This window comes from Cnephaeus nilssonii (genome assembly GCF_951640355.1).
Source record: "Cnephaeus nilssonii genome assembly, chromosome: 17".
In the NCBI taxonomy this organism is placed as follows: Eukaryota; Metazoa; Chordata; class Mammalia; order Chiroptera; family Vespertilionidae; genus Cnephaeus; species Cnephaeus nilssonii.
In genome coordinates, this window is record NC_137088.1 from 1,123,788 (window position 1) to 1,142,399 (window position 18,612).

The 18,612-nt window shown below is 68.4% G+C and overlaps 1 protein-coding gene across 1 annotated transcript; it reads right to left on the reverse strand.

The window, feature by feature from the left end:
* On the reverse strand, positions 1–18,365 carry PFKFB4 (6-phosphofructo-2-kinase/fructose-2,6-biphosphatase 4). The gene is made up of 14 exons (XM_079795508.1): positions 17,848–18,365; positions 11,874–11,990; positions 11,626–11,722; positions 8,196–8,262; positions 7,592–7,666; positions 7,166–7,222; positions 6,210–6,331; positions 5,245–5,452; positions 4,737–4,883; positions 3,144–3,248; positions 2,814–2,943; positions 2,682–2,744; positions 1,994–2,058; positions 1–1,349 (listed from the first exon to the last, which is right to left on the reverse strand). The coding sequence occupies exons 1-14, from the start codon at positions 18,131–18,133 to the stop codon at positions 1,290–1,292; spliced, it is 1,599 nt and encodes a 532-aa protein (XP_079651634.1). The 5' UTR covers positions 18,134–18,365; the 3' UTR covers positions 1–1,289.
* Between the last annotated feature and the right edge of the window lie 247 nt (positions 18,366–18,612).

Consider the following 18,612-nt stretch of genomic DNA (forward strand, 5'->3'; position numbering starts at 1 on the left):
TTTTGATTTTAAAAACTGTTTATTGCAAAGAGCCCTGGACACAGTGTGCCATGTGGCCAAGATCCTGCCCCTCCCGTTCCAGGGCGAGCGGGAAAACGCCTGCAGCCCACACAGGGCTGTGCTGGCCAAACCCGGAGCAGCCAGGCGGCGGCCCAGTCCCGGGCAGAGGCGGGAGGGGCTGCCCACGGCCCTGCTGTGACCCCCGACTTCCCCGGCCCTAGCCCAGTCCTGGGGCCACATCCAGGCCAGGCCGTCTGGACACAGCGCAGATGGCCTCGCGGCCTCGCCTCGGCAGCCAGAGGCCCGGGGAGGCGGGGACGTCAGATGTCCGTCCGCTCACCGGAGGGACCACGTGGCTAACAGTGAGTGTGTCCACGGGACACGTCACCAAGGCTCCAGTGCACTCGACCCAGAAGCAAGGTGGGACCCGGCCCCGAGGCTGTGGCGGCCCCTGGCTGGGCTCTGACGGGAGGCAGCCCGGAGGCCCTGCCCGGCCTCACGGACACAGCCACTGCCACCACCGCCGGGCCCGCGCCGACTCCCCTCGGGCCGGGGCTGGGCAAGGCGGCTGTTCGGCAGGGACCCCCAGGGAAGGCTGCAGGTGCAAAGCGGGCTCGGGGCCCAGGGCTGGCATCAGCGCGGTGCCCGAGGGCGGCAGGCGCGCAGCCACGAATCCAGACCCCGTGGCCATCCCCCAGGTGCCGGCAGCCTCCCCGAGTTGGGGGCCGGCGTGCTGGGCGGGTGACGCCTGCTCCGCCCGTCATTCCCGGTTTCTCGAGAAGCCGTCGTGGGGGGCCTTGGCCAGCAGCTCCTCAGTGCTCCTGGGAGGGGCCGCCATGCCGGGCTCCCCGCGCCTGGCTGGACTGACACGAGCCCGCGCTTTCCCCAGCGGCTCAGACACGGCCTGGCCGACGGGGTCCATGGTGGGAGCCGTCCGTCAGGGCGGATGGGAAGGGCTCTCCTCGCACCCGGGCCAGCGGGGCGCCTGCAGGGGTTCCGGGGCCCATGCCGGCAGCCTGGCCACGGTGGGGACGCCCCGTTTCACATTCAGGGTTTCACACTTCACGAGGCCAGCCCGACGGGGCAAGAACGCCCGACGCGGCCGCAGGAGGGCCCGGCGCCGGCAAACTTCCGCCCGCGGAGCAGGCGTGGGGCTGGAGGGTCTCCGGCTGCAGGTCAGGCAGCAGGTGCGACAGCCCCGTGGCCGTCGGCAGCAAGCGGGCGGCGTGGACGGTCCCTGCCTGGTGCTGCAGAGATGGCGGCCGCCGGTCGCCGGGGAGGGGGCAGGGTCACTGGTGAGCAGGGACCGTGACCAGGGCCTCCTCCGGGGGCCTCGTGATGTCCACGTTCTGCAGAGAGCGGACGGACCTTCACCCGCGGGACCCGTGCGGCCCCGCCGTCCGCTGCGTGGGCGCTGGGCTCCCGCTCCCTCCCCGAGCCCGGCTCCCGCACGCAGCCCCCCGCCCCCCCGAGCCAGGGCTCCACGGCCCTGGGTGCGTGGCTGCTGGACACACAGGAACAGGAGTGGGGAGGCCGCCTGTCAGACTCCCCTGTGCCTGTGGGGCCCTGGGCCGGGCTGGCCCTGGACACATCTCGGCCTGAGGGGCTCGGGGCCAAGAGGCAGCGGACTGGGGAACAGGGACTGGAGGGCGGGTGCCCGGCTCGGTGGGAGGGGTGCCCGTGACAGGAAGCAGTTCTGGGGACACTTCGCCCTTAAACAGGCGCGGAGAGCCCAGCTGGCGACTGCTCTCCGGCAGGAACCCGCCCCGGCCCCTGGCGCGCTCGGCCCGCCCCCCACAAACCCAGTCCGTGCCCAAAGGCACCCTTCCCGAGGGGCCCCTCCTCGGCTCAGTCTACGTGGGGCTCCTGGGACCTCCCCCACAGGCAGCGCACATGGCGGGAGAGCAGCTGGCGAGAAGCCATGCTCACCCGCGGGAGCCCCGCTGGGCCCGGCTGACCACCACCCCCCTGCGGCCCCGCGGCCCCGCGGTACCTGCGGCCTCTCCCGGTGCGTGTTCACCGCCCCCACGTTCAGGAAGATGGACTCCACCTTACAGCCTGCGAAGGGAGAGACGTCCGTTTTGAGGGCGGCCTCGCCCGGGTCTCCCGCCCTGGGCACCCGCCAGGCCCTGCTCACCGAGTGCCATGCCCAGCACAGCCTCGGGCGGAGCCCAGGGGCCGGGCCGGGCGGCACTGAGGCCCCGGCTGCTGCCTCGGGGCCGAGGGTGGTGGGAGGAGCACAGGCCCAGCCCCGCAGGGAGTCACTGGCTCAGTCCTCAGGCCCAAACCCCCCCCCCCCCCCCGTCTCTCCCCGTCTCCCACAGCGAGCGGTGCCCGGGCCGTGGGACCAGCACACCGGTGCCACCAGCTGCCCCGGGCCATCCTCACCCTCGGCACCAGAGGCGGGGCCGCCTGGGGCCGCCCCCACCCAGGGCTCCTAGGAAGCTGCCAGGTGTCAGCCCGGGCAGAGGTGGGCTCGAACCCACGCCGCCCAGACCACGTGAGAGCCTGGTCCGGGGCTATGGGCTTTGTGGGCTCTGCAGCCTTCCTGTGGGTGGCGATGGGGAAGGAGGCCACAGAAACGGGACAAAACATTGAAAAGCCACTTGGGAAGGGGGGGGCGGCTCAGTGGCCGCGGACAGTCCCGGGCCTGCAGCCAGGCCGGCGCGCAGGGGCCTTACCGTAGGCCACGGGCGTCAGCTTCAGCACGGTGTGCAGCGGGCACTTGAGGTAGGGCAGCTGTTCTGTGGGCACAGACGGCGTCACAGCCCGCCCGCTCCCTCTCCCCCCCGCCCCCGCCCCGGGCAGCGCACCTGCCGCCTTGTCCAGGAAGTAGGCCAGGAGGCAGCGCATCACCGCCTGGTGGCCGATGACCAGCACGTTCTCCTGCCGCTCCAGCTCCATGATGACCGGCTCCAGGCGCTGCACCAGGTCCTCGTAGGACTGCGGGCGGCGGGGGCCTCAGGCGGGAGGAGCCACGGGGGGGGCACCCCTCCCACGCCCGGGGCCTGCCCACCCCAGACTGACTGCCAGGGACATGTCCCCGTGAGAGGGACAGGGACGCTGGGGCCGGTGAGGATGGGCGTCTGGGGAAGGAATCTCCGTCCCCAGCCCGGGGGGACCAGGCCCCGAGCCCCACCTACCTCCCCCTTGGGGTAGCGGTACCGGTACTTGTCCTGGTCCCGCAGGGCAAACTCCAGGGGATAGTGGCCCTGGATCTCCTCGTAGGTCATCTCCTCACAGACGCCCTAGGAGACACGCGGCCGTCACCCCGCGCCGGGCCGGATCAGCCTGGGGGGTCGGGGAGAGTGGCAGGCAGAGGGGCCAGGTCCGGGGCCACAGGGGCCGCCCAGTCTGAAGCTGGACCCCCGGGGAGAGCAGGCCCTGTGGGCACCCGAGCAGGGCGGCCCGGGGTGCACAGTTACCAGCCCGCCGGCCGTGGGGAGGACGGGCTGACGCCTCCTGAGCGGGACTCCCCCTCCTCCGTGCGGCTGCCTCCCCGCTGTCACTCAGCCCACACGCACGGCTCAGGCTGCTTTCCGCGGACAAACCCGTTTAAGCAACAAAACAGCAGAGGAGCAGCAGCGAGAACACTTAGGAGGAGGGCGCGGTCCGTCCCTTCACCAGCGTCCCAGCCCAGCAGGACGCGCAGAGCGCAGCCCTCCCCAGCGTGAAGGGTGCAGCCGCTCAGGAAACACCTCACCCCGCGAGCCCGCGCCTCAGGACCCCCCAAGGGAAGGGAAGACCCGCCAGGCAAACGGCACAGGAATGCGGGCAGCCCTGACCACTCAACGGCCAAAGCGTGGGGGCCACCGGCAGCCGGGGCTGAGGAGGGAGCGATCGGACGCGGCAGATCCGGCAGATGTCACCCGGCAACACGAAGGAACGAAGTACTACATGCTACCACACGCATGCACCTTGAAAACATGCTAAGTGAAAGAAGCCAATCGCAAAAGACCACGCATCGTATGATTCCATTTCTATGGAGTTTCCAGAACAGGCCAAGCCACAGAGACACCGAATAGACGGCGGCTGCCTGGGGGCGGGGGGAGGGTGAGGGGGGGGCACAGGGCTGCTTTGTGGGAAGCGAAACGCCCTGAAGCTGACTGTGACCTGTGACAAGACCGCACCACGGGAGGTGGGAGGGCCTGGCCCAGCAGAGAGGTCACTGAGAGAGAGAGGGGCGTCCGCGGGGACGGGGTCGGGAAACCCCGCTGAAGCAGCTGAGCCGGCCCAGGCTGCTCCGGAACAAACATGGACGGGAAGAGGGTGAAGGGGTGGAGGTTCTAGGATCGGTTCCAAACGTGGGAGATAAAGAGGGGGGCCAGGCATCCAGGAAAGCAGTCGGGGTCACTTCAAAGGGCAAACGGCCGCGGCTGCCCCAGAGCTGGTCTGTCCCCGGAGGACACGCTGGCCCAGGCCTGCCTCTGGGAGACAGAAGCCAGGGGGGAGGGGACTCACACCCCCGGCCACGGCCGATGGACGCCTACAGAGCTGCCTCCTCTTGCCCTGGCGCGGAGCAGGATCACAGAAAACCGAGGGAGGCCACCATCCGATAGGGAGAACCTTCCGGGAGGTTCTGAGAAGCCGCTGCCCCGCCCCCGCCTGGCACCCTGGAGCCCGGCCACTGCCTCTTCGCAGGCCCCTGCGCTCACACTCTCCCTCCCGCCCGGCCGGTCGGTTACCCAGCCGACCCTCCCCGCACTCGCCTCCCGCCGGCCCGGGGTGGGGCCTACCGCGTCGATCTCGTTGAGGACCTTCCACTGCTCGTAGGGCACGCCCAGGGCCTCGGCCGTCTGGATGGTCCGCTTCATCTGGCTGGTCCACACCTTCAGGTCCTTGATGTTCTGGTCGCGGATGAACTGGGCCAGGCTCCTGGCAAACTGAACCGGCGCCGGCGAGTCGGCCCCACAGCCCCAGGGCCCCGCCACGCGCTCCTCGAGGACTCGTGAACAGCCACGCGGCAGCACCGCACCCTCGGGCCTCAGGATCTCCCCTAGACCTCGGCCCAGCACAGCCGACGGTGGGGCTCAGGCCACTCCGCGAACGCCACGCCTCCCCACGTGACAGCCCAGTGGAGGCCAGATTTCCAGGCATCTGGTCCTGGTGGTGACCTTCCCACCAGGACGGGAACCTCCTAGACGGATGAAGGTCCTCCACCTCGATGACTACATGCTGGCTATGAGCCGGAGCCCAGCACGCGCGCGCACACACACACACACACACACACACACACACACTGACCTCCCTGCCCCGGGGGGACAGGCCCGGGTCCCCGCCGATGCGGCCCTTGAGGTTGAACTCGCTCTCGCCGTGCCGGCAGAGGTAGATGGCGCGCGGGGTCACGTGGATGTTCATGAGGTAGTACACGATGCGGCTCTGGATGTGGTCGGCCACGCGGTTCACCACGTAGCTCTGCCCCACGTCCATGATCTTGATGTAGGATAGGTCCCTGCGCAGAGAGAGGCCTGTGGTGGGGCCGGGCCCGCGAGGGCACAGCCCGCTGCCGTCTCTGACCGCCAGGCCTGACATCACCACACGGGTGTCAGCTGGGGCCACAAGACATGCGTGACATGCCCGGCCGGCGTGGCTCAGGGGTGGAGCGTTGACCTATGAGCCAGGAGGTCAGGGTTCGATTCCAGTCAAAGGGCACAGGCCCAGGTTGCAGGCTGAATCCCCAGGAGGGGGCGTGCAGGAGGCAGCCGATCAGTGATTCTCTCATGGATGTTTCTCTCCGTCTCTGCCTCTCCCTTCCTCTCTGAAATCAATTTTTAAAAAAAAGACGCGTGACATGCACAGACCCTGAGGGAGGCAAGCAACGCTCGTGCTCCCTAAAGGTGACGTCCAGAGCGAGGCGGGGGGGTGCCCCGTGCTGTGTCCCCGACCTCCCACCCCCCTCTGAGCTCTCCATGCCCTGCCTGTAAGGGGAGCAGAGACGTCTTTTCTGGAATGGACCCGGGAGCCGCTGGCAAACGCTCCTCCTGCCCTCTGCCGGCCCAGCCAGCACGGACCGGGCCTCTCCTCCCCTGAACTCCCCTGGGGCCCCCCGGGCACCGGGCAGAGGGGCTGCCCCCCCACAGGCAGCGGGCAGGCGAGGCAGCCGGCGGCGGGTCTCAGGCACCGGCAGGTTCCGCAGGGGCCTCGGGTGCGCGCTGTCTGCCGGGGCCGGGCCGCGGTGAGGGTCCTACCCCCGCCCCCCGGGCGCCCACCTGTCCAGGTCCTCGTCCAGGGACTCGTAGGAGCTCTCGTAGCACGCGATGCGCCTCAGGAAGTCCTCGGCCGCCTCGTCGCTGTCGCGGTCGACGTAGTCCGGGCTGCCCAGCTTCACTTGCTGCCGGCGGGCACAGAGCAGGCACATCAGGCCGAGGCCACCAGGGCCAGCGGCCAGGGACAATGCGGGGGGCCCTGGGGGCTGGGGGCCAGGGGCCCTGGGGGCCGGTCCCATCAGGAAGGGCGCAGTGGCTCCTGGCCCGAGTTCCCACGCTGGTGCTGGAGTACGACTGGGCACCCTGAGGTCGGAGCCCTCCTCTCTGTGGGACGGGAGGGGCAGGGGAGGCCCGAGGGGGAGGGGAGGCCCGAGGCCCCTCCCCACCTGAGCTGCCTCCTCAAACCCAGATGCTCATCCTCGTGGAAGGAGGGGACGGGGACAAGGAGCCAAGTCGCTTTCTTTATCAAAATGTAAACAGCACCCCAGCCAGCCGGTGCGGCTCAGTGGTTGAGCCTCGACCTATGAACCAGGAGGCTGTGGTTCCGGTCGGGGCACAGGCCTGGGTTGTGGGCTTGATCCCCAGGAGGGGGCGTGCAGGAGGCAGCTGATCAACGGTTCTCTCCCATCATTGCTGTTTCTCTCTCCCTCTCCCTTCCTCTCTGAAATCAATAAAAATATATTTTTAAAATGTATCCCCCCCTCCCCCACCCCCTACTCAGGGGCTGACGCTTCTCTCCGTGCCCAGGGACTATGAGGGGAAGGGAAGAGGGGGGCAGAGTGAATGCCCACATGCCACAAAGCCCCCAACATGAGTGGCCCTGGGTGGGGTGGGGGTGGGGGCCCAGGCTCCCCTGATGAGCACCCTCCGGTCTCCCACCCCCGCCCCAAGGCCAGAAAGACCAAGTGAGGCCCGGGCACAGCCCGAGCGTGGGAGGGGCCCGCAGGCCAGGCACGCACCACGATGTTGGCCGCGATGACCTCGGGATCCACACAGATGGACTCCACGAAGAAGGTCTGCAGCCGGGAGCCGGGAGCCGGGAGCGAGCGGCAGGAGGGGGGGACCGGTCATCAGGGCTCGGGCCGGCCCCCCAGAGCGCCCTCCCCGCCCAGGACCCGCAGAGACCGAGGCCCAGGCCCCCATTCTGGGGTGGGCGGGCCTGGAGGCACGGGGCCACAGCAGGGCCGCTCACCCAGGGCGCCCCCACCGAGACCCGGCTCCAGGACGGACCCCAGCTGGTGAGGAAAGCAGCCCCCGCACCCCACCCCCCACCCCCCGCCGCCCGGGGCCGCCCTGTCCGATGCCCTGACCCATCAGGAGCCGGGAAGGGGCCCGGAGGTCCAACGAGCCACGGCCCAACCAGGACGTGAGCCCCCAGGTCTCACCTTGTAGCCGTTCTGCTCCCCAAAATTAAAGATGGTCGCCCTCCGTTCTCGCGTGGTGTTTGTTGCATCGAAAACCTAGGACCACACGGGTTAACGCGCCTCCGGCCCCGGGGAAGGTGGCGGCTGCTGCCGGCCAGTCTCCTCCCCCGCACCCGGAGCCGGCAGGAGGGGGGCCGGCAGGAGGGGGGCCGGCAGGAGGGGGGCCGGCAGGAGGAGGGCCGGCAGGAGGGGGGCTGGCAGGAGGGGTGCTCAGGCCGCAGCCTCCGCGCGGGGAACCACTCAGCAGCTGCACGTCTGACCCACAGGACGTCCCATGGAACTAGTTAAACCTGGAGACCTGAACCCATGTGACCTCCACTCTATCCTGAGACCCCAGTAAAAAGAGGGGAGGGGAGGGGGGGTGGATGGGGGGCTAGGGCCTTGGGGGAGCACTCAGAGGGAAGTCTCCAGGGGCAAAGGCAGCCACAGCCCAGCACCCCCCCCCAGGCCCTTCCAGCGCGTCCAGACCGCCCACCTGCCTTCCCTCCAGAAGCCCCACGAGCAACAGGGATGGATGGGTGCGGGCTCCCAGGTCACCCCAGATGTCACGGGGTGTCACACTCACCGCCACGTGTCCCCCCTCCTCACTGAGGAACTGCCGGACGTCACGGAGAGCGGCCAGGGCACACTGCCTTCCGGAGGAGACACGGGTCAGCCGGCGCCGCCTCGGCCCAGGAGGCCGGGGACACAGGCTCCGCGGGGGGGGGGGGGGGGGGGCTGGAGGCTGACGTGAGCGCCAGAAAAGCCCCTGAACCGGAGCTGGAGAGCCTCCAGGGTGGTGAGGGCGTGGGGGTGCTGGGAGCTCCAGGCCACGCCCTGCCCTGCCCAGCACCCTCTCCCCTTTGGCTGTTGTCTTTCTTTCTTTCTTAAAATATTTTTATTGATTTCAGAGAGGGAGAGAGAGAGAAACATCAAGGATGAAAGAGAATCATGGAGCAGCTGCCTCCTGCACGCCCCCTACTGGGGATTGATGGCACAACCCGGGCAGGTGCCCTTGACGGGAATCGAACCCGGGACCCTTCAGTCCATAGGCCAATGCTCTATCCACTGAGCCACACCGGCCAGGGCTGGCTGCTGCACCCTTTCCAGGGAACCAGTAAACGCGAGTGAGGTCCTGAGCTCCGGAGCCCGTCTGGCCAATCCCTGGACCGGGAGAGGCTGAGGAGCCCGGCTACAGGCCCGTCAGGAGCACGGGCCCGGGGCGCAGGGGGGGCGGGGGGGACCCCAGGGGCTCCGGCTGCTGTGTGCAGGGGGGGCTGGGCACTGAGCCCGTGACCTTGGGAGCTGACCTGACTCGGGAGAGTGTCAGGACGGAATTGTGGGACGTCATGGCGTCTGAGAAAACACCGTGTCCCCAAGCCCTCGTGTGTGGCGACTGGAAAGGCACAGGCATGACTGGGTGCACACACGTGTACACGGGGTATGTGTGCATGCACCAACACACGTGAGTGAGTGTAGGTTTCAGCTTGTGTGTAATACAGGACATGCATGTGTAAACGCCATCCGTGTACACAGGCACAGGGTGACCAGCCCCGATAACCCCCGGCCCGTGTCCGTGACGAGCTGCCCGTGTCCGTGACGAGCTCCTGCGGGAGGAGCCGTGTGTCCGGCCGGAGTCCGGGGCAGAGGCCGCTCGGACGCCTGTGTCCTCTGGACTGGAACCCGTTGCCGGTGCTGCTTCGCACCGTTTGCTGTGAGAAACCTCAGCCAGGAGGAGGGTCGCACGCTGAGGTCCCAGCAAGTCACTGACCCTGAACCTGGGGGTCCGGGGGACCCCTCACCCTGTCTGAGTGCCTGAGTGTGAATACGTCCTCACAGGTGACCCCGAGTGTGCCTCTGTGTGTGCGTGAGGTATGCAGGTATGTGCGTACGTGCCCTTGTGTGCTGTGTGATCTTGGCTGCACACGCATGAGTGAGGTGTCCCCATGTGTGCAGACTCGCGTGTGTAGTGCGACTGTGTACACATGGGCACGTGTGTGTGTGGACCCATGGGTGCCCACGGGTGTCAAATAACTTGGTATCTTGTTCCCTCCTCCGTAAGTGGGGCGGGTGACCATGGCCTCACAGCCCAGCGCACAGTAGGAGCTCAAGTCTCAGCCCCTCCCTCTGTCTGGCTCGTGTCACCAGAGCCCAACCCGAGTGTCCGCACAATCGGCCACCACGGCCCGAAGGGCAGCCCCTCCCGGTGCGGAGCCCGGCCCCGCCCCCTGTCCCCAGCGCGGAGGCCACCGCGGGAGCCCGGGCCGCCCAGTGCCCACGCCCAGAGGTCTGGGCGGGAGACCGGGCTGTGCTGGCCGGGGGAGGTCCGTGGAGCTCGGCCGCCTCTGCTCAGTGCCCTGCTCCCAGGGCGGCCGAGACCGCGGGCAAGGAGCTTCCTGCTCCGCAGCTGCCACCTGCCCAGAGCAGCCGCCCCTCAGCCCCCCAGCCCCTCAGCCCCCCAGCCCCCCGGCCCCCCAGCCCCTCAGCCCCCCAGCCCCTCAGACCACCAGCCCCTCGGACCTCCAGCCCCTCGGACCACCAGCCCCCCCGATCTCCAGCCCCCCCAGATCTCCAGCCCCTCAGACCTCCAGCCCCTCAGCCCTCCAGCCCCTCGGACCTCCAGCCCCTCAGACCTCCAGCCCCTCAGCCCTCCAGCCCCTCGGCCCCCCAGCCCCCCAGCCCCTCAGACCACCAGCCCCTTGGCCCCCCAGCCCCTCAGCCCCCCAGCCCCTCAGACCACCAGCCCCTCGGACCTCCAGCCCCTCGGCCCTCCAGCCCCCCCGATCTCCAGCCCCCCCAGATCTCCAGCCCCTCAGACCTCCAGCCCCTCAGCCCTCCAGCCCCTCGGACCTCCAGCCCCTCGGACCTCCAGCCCCTCAGACCTCCAGCCCCTCAGACCTCCAGCCCCCCCCCGATCTCCAGCCCCCCCCCGATCTCCAGCCCCCCCAGATCTCCAGCCCCTCAGACCTCCAGCCCCTCAGACCTCCAGCCCCCCCAGATCTCCAGCCCCTTGGACCTCCAGCCCCTCGGACCTCCAGCCCCCCCAGATCTCCAGCCCCTTGGACCTCCAGCCCCTCAGACCTCCAGCCCCCCCCCAATCTCCAGCCCCCCCCCGATCTCCAGCCCCTCAGACCTCCAGCCCCTCAGACCTCCAGCCCCTCGGACCTCCAGCCCCTCAGACCTCCAGCCCCTCAGACCTCCAGCCCCTCAGACCTCCAGCCCCTCAGATCTCCAGCCCCTCGGACCTCCAGCCCCTCAGACCTCCAGCCCCTCGGACCTCCAGCCCCTCAGACCTCCAGCCCCCCCGATCTCCAGTCCCCCCGATCTCCAGCCCCCCAGATCTCCAGCCCCCCCGATCTCCAGCCCCTCGGCTCCAGAGGAAGGCCTCAGGTCAGGGGGGGGGGCCTCCTATGCAAATGCTCATCTCAAGAACAGCAGCAGGAGGGTGCACAGTCACCCAGCCCTGAGCGCCCGCCGGCACAGCTGACCACCCTCCAGATGCACCTGCACCGGGAGGGCTTATCCCGGGGCCGGAGGGAAGGCCCAGCCCTGGGCCCGACCCTGTCCTTCCGGCTCTGCGAGCCGCCAGGAGGTGGCCCGCTCCGGCCCCCGAGGCCTGTGCCCTGCACCCCCTCGGCTTCCTCCCACCCAGGGGCTGTCTCCATGGAGGGCGGCCGTGACCTCCCTGGCTAAGCCTCCCTGGGGCCCTGTCCTCCCCTCCCCCCCCCCAGGACGTCCTCATCACCACCAGGCCAGCACCAAGAACCGCCCCCCTGACCCCCATCACACCCCAAACACCAGCCCTGAGGGGCCGACGACCAGCCCTGGCACAGCCCACGGGCAGCGAGGCCAGGGCTCAGGAGCAGCGCTGTCCTCACCAGCAACCGGGCTCCACAGGCTCCCGGGCCCTCTGTACACACACGTGCGCACATGCACATACATGCACATGCAAATACACACATGCGTGCACACATACACGTACATGCACATGCACACACGCGCGCGCACACACTCACTTTCTGATCCGCAGGCCCTCCTCGTTGTCTGGAAGGAAGAACTCGAAGGACCTGTACGTCTTGACCATGTCCCGGCGATACTGGCCCACGTTGAACTCTGGAGGAGAGAAGGCGGCTCGGCTCTCCCACGGCAGCAGCCCTCCCCACTGCGGACCTCGGCCCACCCGGCCCTGCCACACGGCAGTCCAGCCCCCTCCTCCCTCCCCCACTCGGCCCCAAGGCCCACTGGAGAGCCAGCCACGTCTCACCCCGCGTGGGCACGCCGATCCAGTTCAGGTAGCGAGTCAGCTTCTTGGAGATGTAGGTCTTGCCCCGGGCGGGCAGCCCCACCATGACGATGAGCGTGGGGCAGTTGGTCATGCACACTGCAAGGCGAGCGCGGGTCAGACCAGGCCGGCCGCTGGGCGTGCCGCCCCTGCGGCCCCTCAGCCCCGGGGCACAGGGCTGGCGTCACACCCTCCGGTCCCCAGCAGTCTCACGCCGCCGCGGCACGCTGCCCCGTGGGGGTCCCGCACCATCACCCCAACTTGTGCCTCTGTGCCACGCAGGCTGCCCTGAGCTAAAGGCAGCTTCAGCCACAGACCCAGAACTTTCTGCCCAACCCTGCGCTCAGAGAATACACTCCCGGCCGTGCCCACGGCGGCTGTCAGAGGTCACCTCTTCGGCCTCCACAGGGCGGGGCACACCCCGCTGACTCAGGGCGTCTCATTCCCTCACCCCCTCCTGGTCTCTGACGCGCTCACGTACGCGGGGTCCCGTACGCGTGTGGACGTGTGTGATGTAATTTGGTTAGTCTCTCCTGCTGATCTGTCTCCTGTGTGTGATCATTACACCGGCCGGCCAGGGACCTCAGGGCAGAGGAAAGTTGGCTCCGCCCCTCCACCCCGCCCCCAGGCCTGCCTGGGTCCCAGCAGATGCCAGGGGACCTCCCAGCCTGACCTGCTGGGCATCACCAGATATAAAGCCAAACCGGCCACGCCCCGGCTGCCACGGATGGGCGACCCCATGGCAAGCAGGGCAGAGCCAGGACCCGCGGGACGCAGCGCCCTGCCTGCCATCCAGGGGGCCAGTGGCTGCTGCGCACTCCTGCTCACAGACGTGCTCCGCCCCCCCCGCCCCCGGGCTCCTGTCTCTTCATCCCACAAAGCCCAGCTCCCAACGGCTTCTCCCCCAAGACCGTCCCCCAGGCCCCTCTCCCTCCATCCCGCCGCTCGCCAAGGAGTCTGATCCCCACGTAGCGCCTGGAGCAGAGCAGGCGAGCGCGGAGCCAGCGGGCGCCGGGGCCTGGCACGGAGTGGGTGCTCACGGGTGATGGGCAGGAGGAAGGAGGGAAGCATCTCGAACCCAACAGGGTGAGGCTGCCAGAGGCCGAGACCAGAGACCCAGCCGACGTCCACAGGGTGCACCCTGCGACAGCCTGCGCCCGCCGTCCCGTCTGCCACCAGCCAGGGTGCCCGTCAGAGAAGCTGCGGCGGCTGGAGGGGGACACAGCCCCACCCCGGCCCCTGGACAGACACCGGACCGCAGAACGCCGGCCGCCCGTGCCAGCACAGCGCTCAGCCGGCCTCCCCTCGGAAGCCTCCGGAGCTGGGCCAGGTGCAACCGCAGGGACAGACGGCCTGCCGGTGCGGGACCCGCCAGGCCCTCCTCTAGCCCGCGTGGCTGCAGGTGCCGAGCCTGACACTGCGCCCCCCCCCCCCCCCCGTGGCCCAGGGCCAGCCCTGCCTGGGGGGCAGGGGGCAGAGAGGCCTGGTCCTGTCGTCTATGATTTTCATTAAACATATTGTTATTGATTTCCGAGAAGAAGGGAGAGGGTGAGAGACAGAAACATCAGTGATGAGAGAGAATCATGGACCGGCTGCCTCCTGCACGCCCCCCACTGGGGATCCAGCCCGCAACCTGGGCCTGTGCCCTGACTGGAATCGAACTGTGACCTCCTGGTTCATAGGCTGATGCTCAACCCCTGAGCCACGCCGGCCGGGCGGGGTCCCGTGTTGACCGTCCTCACCTGGAGGGCCCAGCGCCACCTCCAGGGAAGAGCCCCTCGGGGAGCGGTGCCCCCTGCACGGCCCTGCAGCGCCCGCTGAGGACACGCTGCACCTCAGCACCGAGGCCCTGGGAGTCGGGGTGCCGAGGCGCCGAGGCCCCAGGCAGGCCCTGCGGACCACAGATGCCAGAGGGGCCCCACGAGCCAGGCCAACAAACAGGGAGCCCAGGGGCAGCAGGAGGGCATCCCTGGAGCAGCGAGCAAGAGGAGGAACCTTGCAGAAGAGCCTCCGGGGGCCACGGGAGAGAAAAACAAGTTGGGCAAGGCCCGCGGCCCGAGGGCCATCACGAGGGGCCCACCGCGCTGTTTGCACAATTCCTGGCGGCAGCTGGCTCTCAGCAACCGCAGGGCAGGGCATCGCTACTACGGGGGGGAGGGGACCTGCTCCCTTCGAGGAGGCCTCCGCGCCCCCCTCTGCCCCCGCTGCCCCTGGAGGGTCCTCCGCGGCCTCGGGACGAGGGGCCTGCGTGCCCTCTGCACGTCCATCTCCCCGGGGATGCCTGGCCGCCCCCCTGGTGTTCGCGGCAGCCCCCGCCCTGCAGCCTGGTGGGCGGAAGGGCAGCGAGTCCAGGCTGGGCGAAAGCCAGAGTAATACGTTACCTATCACCTCGCTCCTCAAGATAAGCACCCAAGGAAACGGCCCAAAGAAAACCAAAGTACAAGTGTCTTCACAGCAGCCCCGCTTCCAGCAGCAAAACCCGGGGATCCCGGCTCGGCCGCGTGGGACACAGCGCGTGGGACACAGACCGCGTGGGACAGAGCGCGTGGGACACGGGACAGACCGCGTGGGACAGAGCGCGTGGGACACGGGACAGACCGCGTGGGACACAGCGCGTGGGACACGGGACCGCGTGGGACACAGGGCGTGGGACAGAGTGCGCGTGGACGGGGAGCTGGGGCGAACGCTCTGGCCTCGGGGACCCTCACGTTGAGCAACAGGACAGCAGGACACTGTTTAGGACACCGGCAGGTGCGGAAGGAAACGTGAAGACATGCCGCGCAGCTTCCTTTTCCTGCACAATTTGCTCAAGACCTGGGAGGCCTCGCCCCGGCCGGTGTGGCCCAGTGCACAGAGCATCGGCCTGGGGACCGAAGGGTCCCGGGTTCGATTCCGGTCAAGGGCATGTACCTCGGTTGCAGGCTTCTCCCCGGCCCCGGCTCTGGTCAGGGCTCGTGCAGGAGGCAACCCATCGATGTGCTTCTCTCCCATGATGTTTCTCTCTGTCTCTCCCTCTCTCGTCCACTCTCTGAAAATCAATGGGAAACGTCCTCGGTGGGGAGAGAGAATGAATGTCTATCGGACAAAGATGAAGTCTGTCACTAAGGAAAGGCCAGGGGAGGCCTGGCCGGCGGGAGGCCCGACCGAGTCTGGTGCTGGGCAGTGGCACCTTCTGGAGGTGCCCCCGGGGCGGCCAGTCCCCCAAGTGAGTCCGACGGAACCGCACGGCTCGACGCCCTGGGCCGGCGGGGAAGGAACAGTCCTGAGAGCGAGCGAGGCAGCGGGTCTGTCCTGTTCAGAGGGGACAGACGGCCACCTCTCCATCCGCCCGGCCGCACCCGCCACGTGAGACCCAGCGAGTCCTCCACCTTTTGCCTAAGAAAAGCCGCGGACACGTCCTGTCCTTCCTGCCCTGCTCCCCGAGCCCCTCTGTGTTTAAAAAGTTATATGTATTTTTATTTCAGAGAGGACGGGAGAGAGAGAGAGAAACGTCAACGATGAGGGAGAATCATGGTTGGCTGCCTCCACTGGGGACCGAGCCTGCACCCGGGCACGTGCCCTTGACCGGAATTGAACCCGGGACCCTTCAGTCCACAGGCCGACGCTCTATCCACTGAGCCACACCGGCCAGGGCCTGAGTCCCCTCTTCATCCCTGCCTCACCCACCCCCAAAACTCCCCCAGGTCTGAGCTAAGGGGTTAGTGACGGGGGAGGTAACCTCAGGTGTGGCTCTGAATTTTAGCAAATGGAGGAGGAACTAACGATGAAGAGTGGGGTTGGGGCGGCACGGACACCCCGCAGACAAGCAGCTCGGGTGCCCCGAGAGCTGGGAGGCCACGGCCACGGCCACGCAGACCAGCCTGGAGCCCCGCCCTCTTCTCTACAAACCCCTGTGCCTGATGGAGTCAACTACCCACCCCACCCTCGGGCCCTCCCCCGTCCCCGGGGCCCCAGCCTCGCCATGAGCCCGTTCTGCGAGGGTGACCTGCCGCACGTACAGGTTCCCGGTTCACTCACTGCTGACCACTCCCTGCTGTGAACCCCGGGACCCTAACCAGGCCGAACCCCGCGCCATCTGCAGGTCTCATCTTGGCCTCTGGGATGCCGCCGCCACCGGGAAGCACCTCCTATGCTGGGCCAGCCCACGGGCGCCCGCTGAGGCCGTGAGCCCCTCGGTCAGGCCAGAGCCAGGTATGTTTTTGTTTGTTTTTTTCTTAAATATATTTTTATTGATTTCAGAGAGGAAGCGGAGGGAGCGAGAGAAACATCAAGATTGGCTGCCTCCCGCACACCCCACACTGGGGATCGAGCCCGCAACCAGGCATGTGCCCTGACCGGGAGTCGAACCGTGACCTGGTTCATAGGTCGACGCTCAACCACTGAGCCATGCCGGCCGGGGCCAGAGCCAGGTTTTAATCACAGCCTGGGAGCCTGGAGAAATACAGACCCCGTCCCCTCCCACGAGGCTGCAGGCCCCTTCCCACCTGAACTGGGGGTTCTCTCAGAACTGCTGCTCCCATCCCTGACGCTGAGGGAGCGACAAGTGGTGAAATCACAAGACGGCCAGCTGCCCCTTCTGGAGCGCCTGCTCATTCCGAAGCTCACAGCAGCTCGGGGAGCAGGCGGGGACGGCGTCGTCCTCCGGTGAGGAGCCCAGGCCTGGAGGAGCCGACCTGCCCAAGGCCACACAGCTGAGCCCGGATGCAGCTGACACTCCTGCCTCCGAAGTCCCGGCTCTCACTCCTTCCCCGGAGTGGACGCAGCCCTCACACAGACCGGCAGGAGTAAGGGGCCTCGGCCTCCACACCCCCAGTACGTGTGGGAGCGGGGTGCCCGGAGCCCCTGAGGTCACAGAGCCGTGAATGGAAGCCGAGGGCCCAGGGCTGACGGCAGGATCACAGGCTCTCTCCCCCACCAGGGCCTCGGTCGTGGCCAAAGCCATGGCCTCCCCTGCCAGGACCCACAGTGTGGTCAGACACACAGCCCCTCCCCCAGGTCTCACACCATGTCCGAGCCCAGGCCCCTCGGGCTGGCCACCAAGCAGGCCCAGCACAGCCCACTCTCCCTCCCTGATCTCGGCCAAGCAGAGGTCGGGGGGCAGGGTGACACCCCCCCCCCCCCCCCCCCCCGCACACAGCCCTGCCTCCTGATCGCCATTTCCATTTCTGCACCAGGAGCTGGACTAGCTGTTCCCTGAGGTCCTTGCCAAGGTGCAAATTCTCCACCATGTTCCGTTACTCCTAAGACAATCTTTTCTTTCCCTTCGTAATAAAGAGGTTGCAGACTCATTTGAGGACAAGCGGAAAGTCAAGGCAGTGGATTAAACACCCAAGACCCAGGAAAGCTGAGCCCCTTAACAAGGCCATGCATTTCAGCGTGTCTCCCAGATGTTTCACCCTTCAAGTTTACCTTTACCCACGACACAAAGACAGGCCCCCATGGCACAGTGCCCTCACTGTCCCTTATCAGGTCACACCCGCACGTCCCTGAAATTCCCCCCAAAACTGGGCCTCAGGTGAAGAGGTGGGTGATCAGGCCCAGGGCGCCCCGCCCTTCCTCCCCCGCTCTGGGGCCTCTGAAAGCGCTGGGCTCAGAGAGGGCCAAGCAGTGTCTCTGGGGCCAGCCCAGCTCAGACCCGGGCGACCACCGGCCCACGCTCTCCGGCCAGCAGAGAGGACAGGGCTGGGGCCCCGGGGCCCCCCTGGCCTGAGCGGTGGGGACACAGGAGGGCGCAGGGACCCGGCCCCCAGGAGCCGAGACTTCCCCACAGACCGGCCTCCGTCTCCAGCCCTGCCCTCGGCCCACCACCTGGCCCGCTCCCCGCCCACCGGCCTGGCAGCCGCAGCCTCACCTGTTCCGGTTCCCCACGGGCTCCCGGGCCCTCTCAGCGAGAGACCACGGCCCAGGCCGCCCCATCCATCACCCCGCGCACCGCCCCCCGCGCTCCCCGCCTCACCGCGGCGCTGGCAGGCGTGCAGGGCCGGCCGCCCGTTGCTGTACGGCATCCAGATCTTCTTCAGGGGGTTCTGCGTCAGTTCCCGCGGCGATGCCATCCCGGAGCCGGGAGCAGTCGGACTGCACGGTTCGAACCCTGGCAGCCCGGCCAGCTCGGGCCACTGCAGGCCCCGCCCCTCGGCCCGCCCCTCTTCAAGCCGCGGTGACGCATGTCCAACTCCCGAGGCCCCGCCCAGGACGCGTAAGCCCCGCCCCAAGCGGAGGGGGCGTGGCCTTGGACCACGCATGCGCAACTCGCCCGCCTGCGGGTTCGGACCCCGCAGGCCCGACCTCCCTGCCGGGATCCTGGATGCGCATGCCCAGCGCACTCAGGCCCACGTCCCGGATGGTGCTGGCCCCACTTGGGGTGCAGGAGCCCAGCACCCGACCCCGACCGCGCGGATTTGTTCGGGTTTCTCCCAGGGCTTCGCTCCGGGCAATCGCCGCCTCGCCCCCAGGGCACCCGGGGTCCCGCTCCTCACCTCGCGGGACCTCAGGGTCCCAGGAGGGCGGGGCTTCCACGCCATGGGGCGGGGCCTACGGGACCCGCGGGGCTTGATTGGTCAGGACCAGGCGGACGGCCTCAGCGTGACTGATCACTGGCCTGACGTCTCGGCTGTCAACTCCGCTGCGCCCTGCACCCCGCCCACAGAGCGCCCTGCACCCGCCCACAGAGCGCCCTGCACCCGCCCACAGAGCGCCCTGCACCCGCCCACAGAGCGCCCTG

Bases quoted from the DNA above. Each gene is read 5' to 3' on its own strand.
- PFKFB4 (XM_079795508.1), bottom strand. From the start codon at position 18,133: ATGCGTGGTCCAAGGCCACGCCCCCTCCGCTTGGGGCGGGGCTTACGC. The intron at 11,991-17,847 runs GTGAGGCGGGGA...CTCGCCTTGCAG, and splicing joins GCACGCCTGCCAGCGCCGCG to TGTGCATGACCAACTGCCCC. The intron at 11,723-11,873 runs GTGAGACGTGGC...TCTCTCCTCCAG, and splicing joins GATCGGCGTGCCCACGCGGG to AGTTCAACGTGGGCCAGTAT.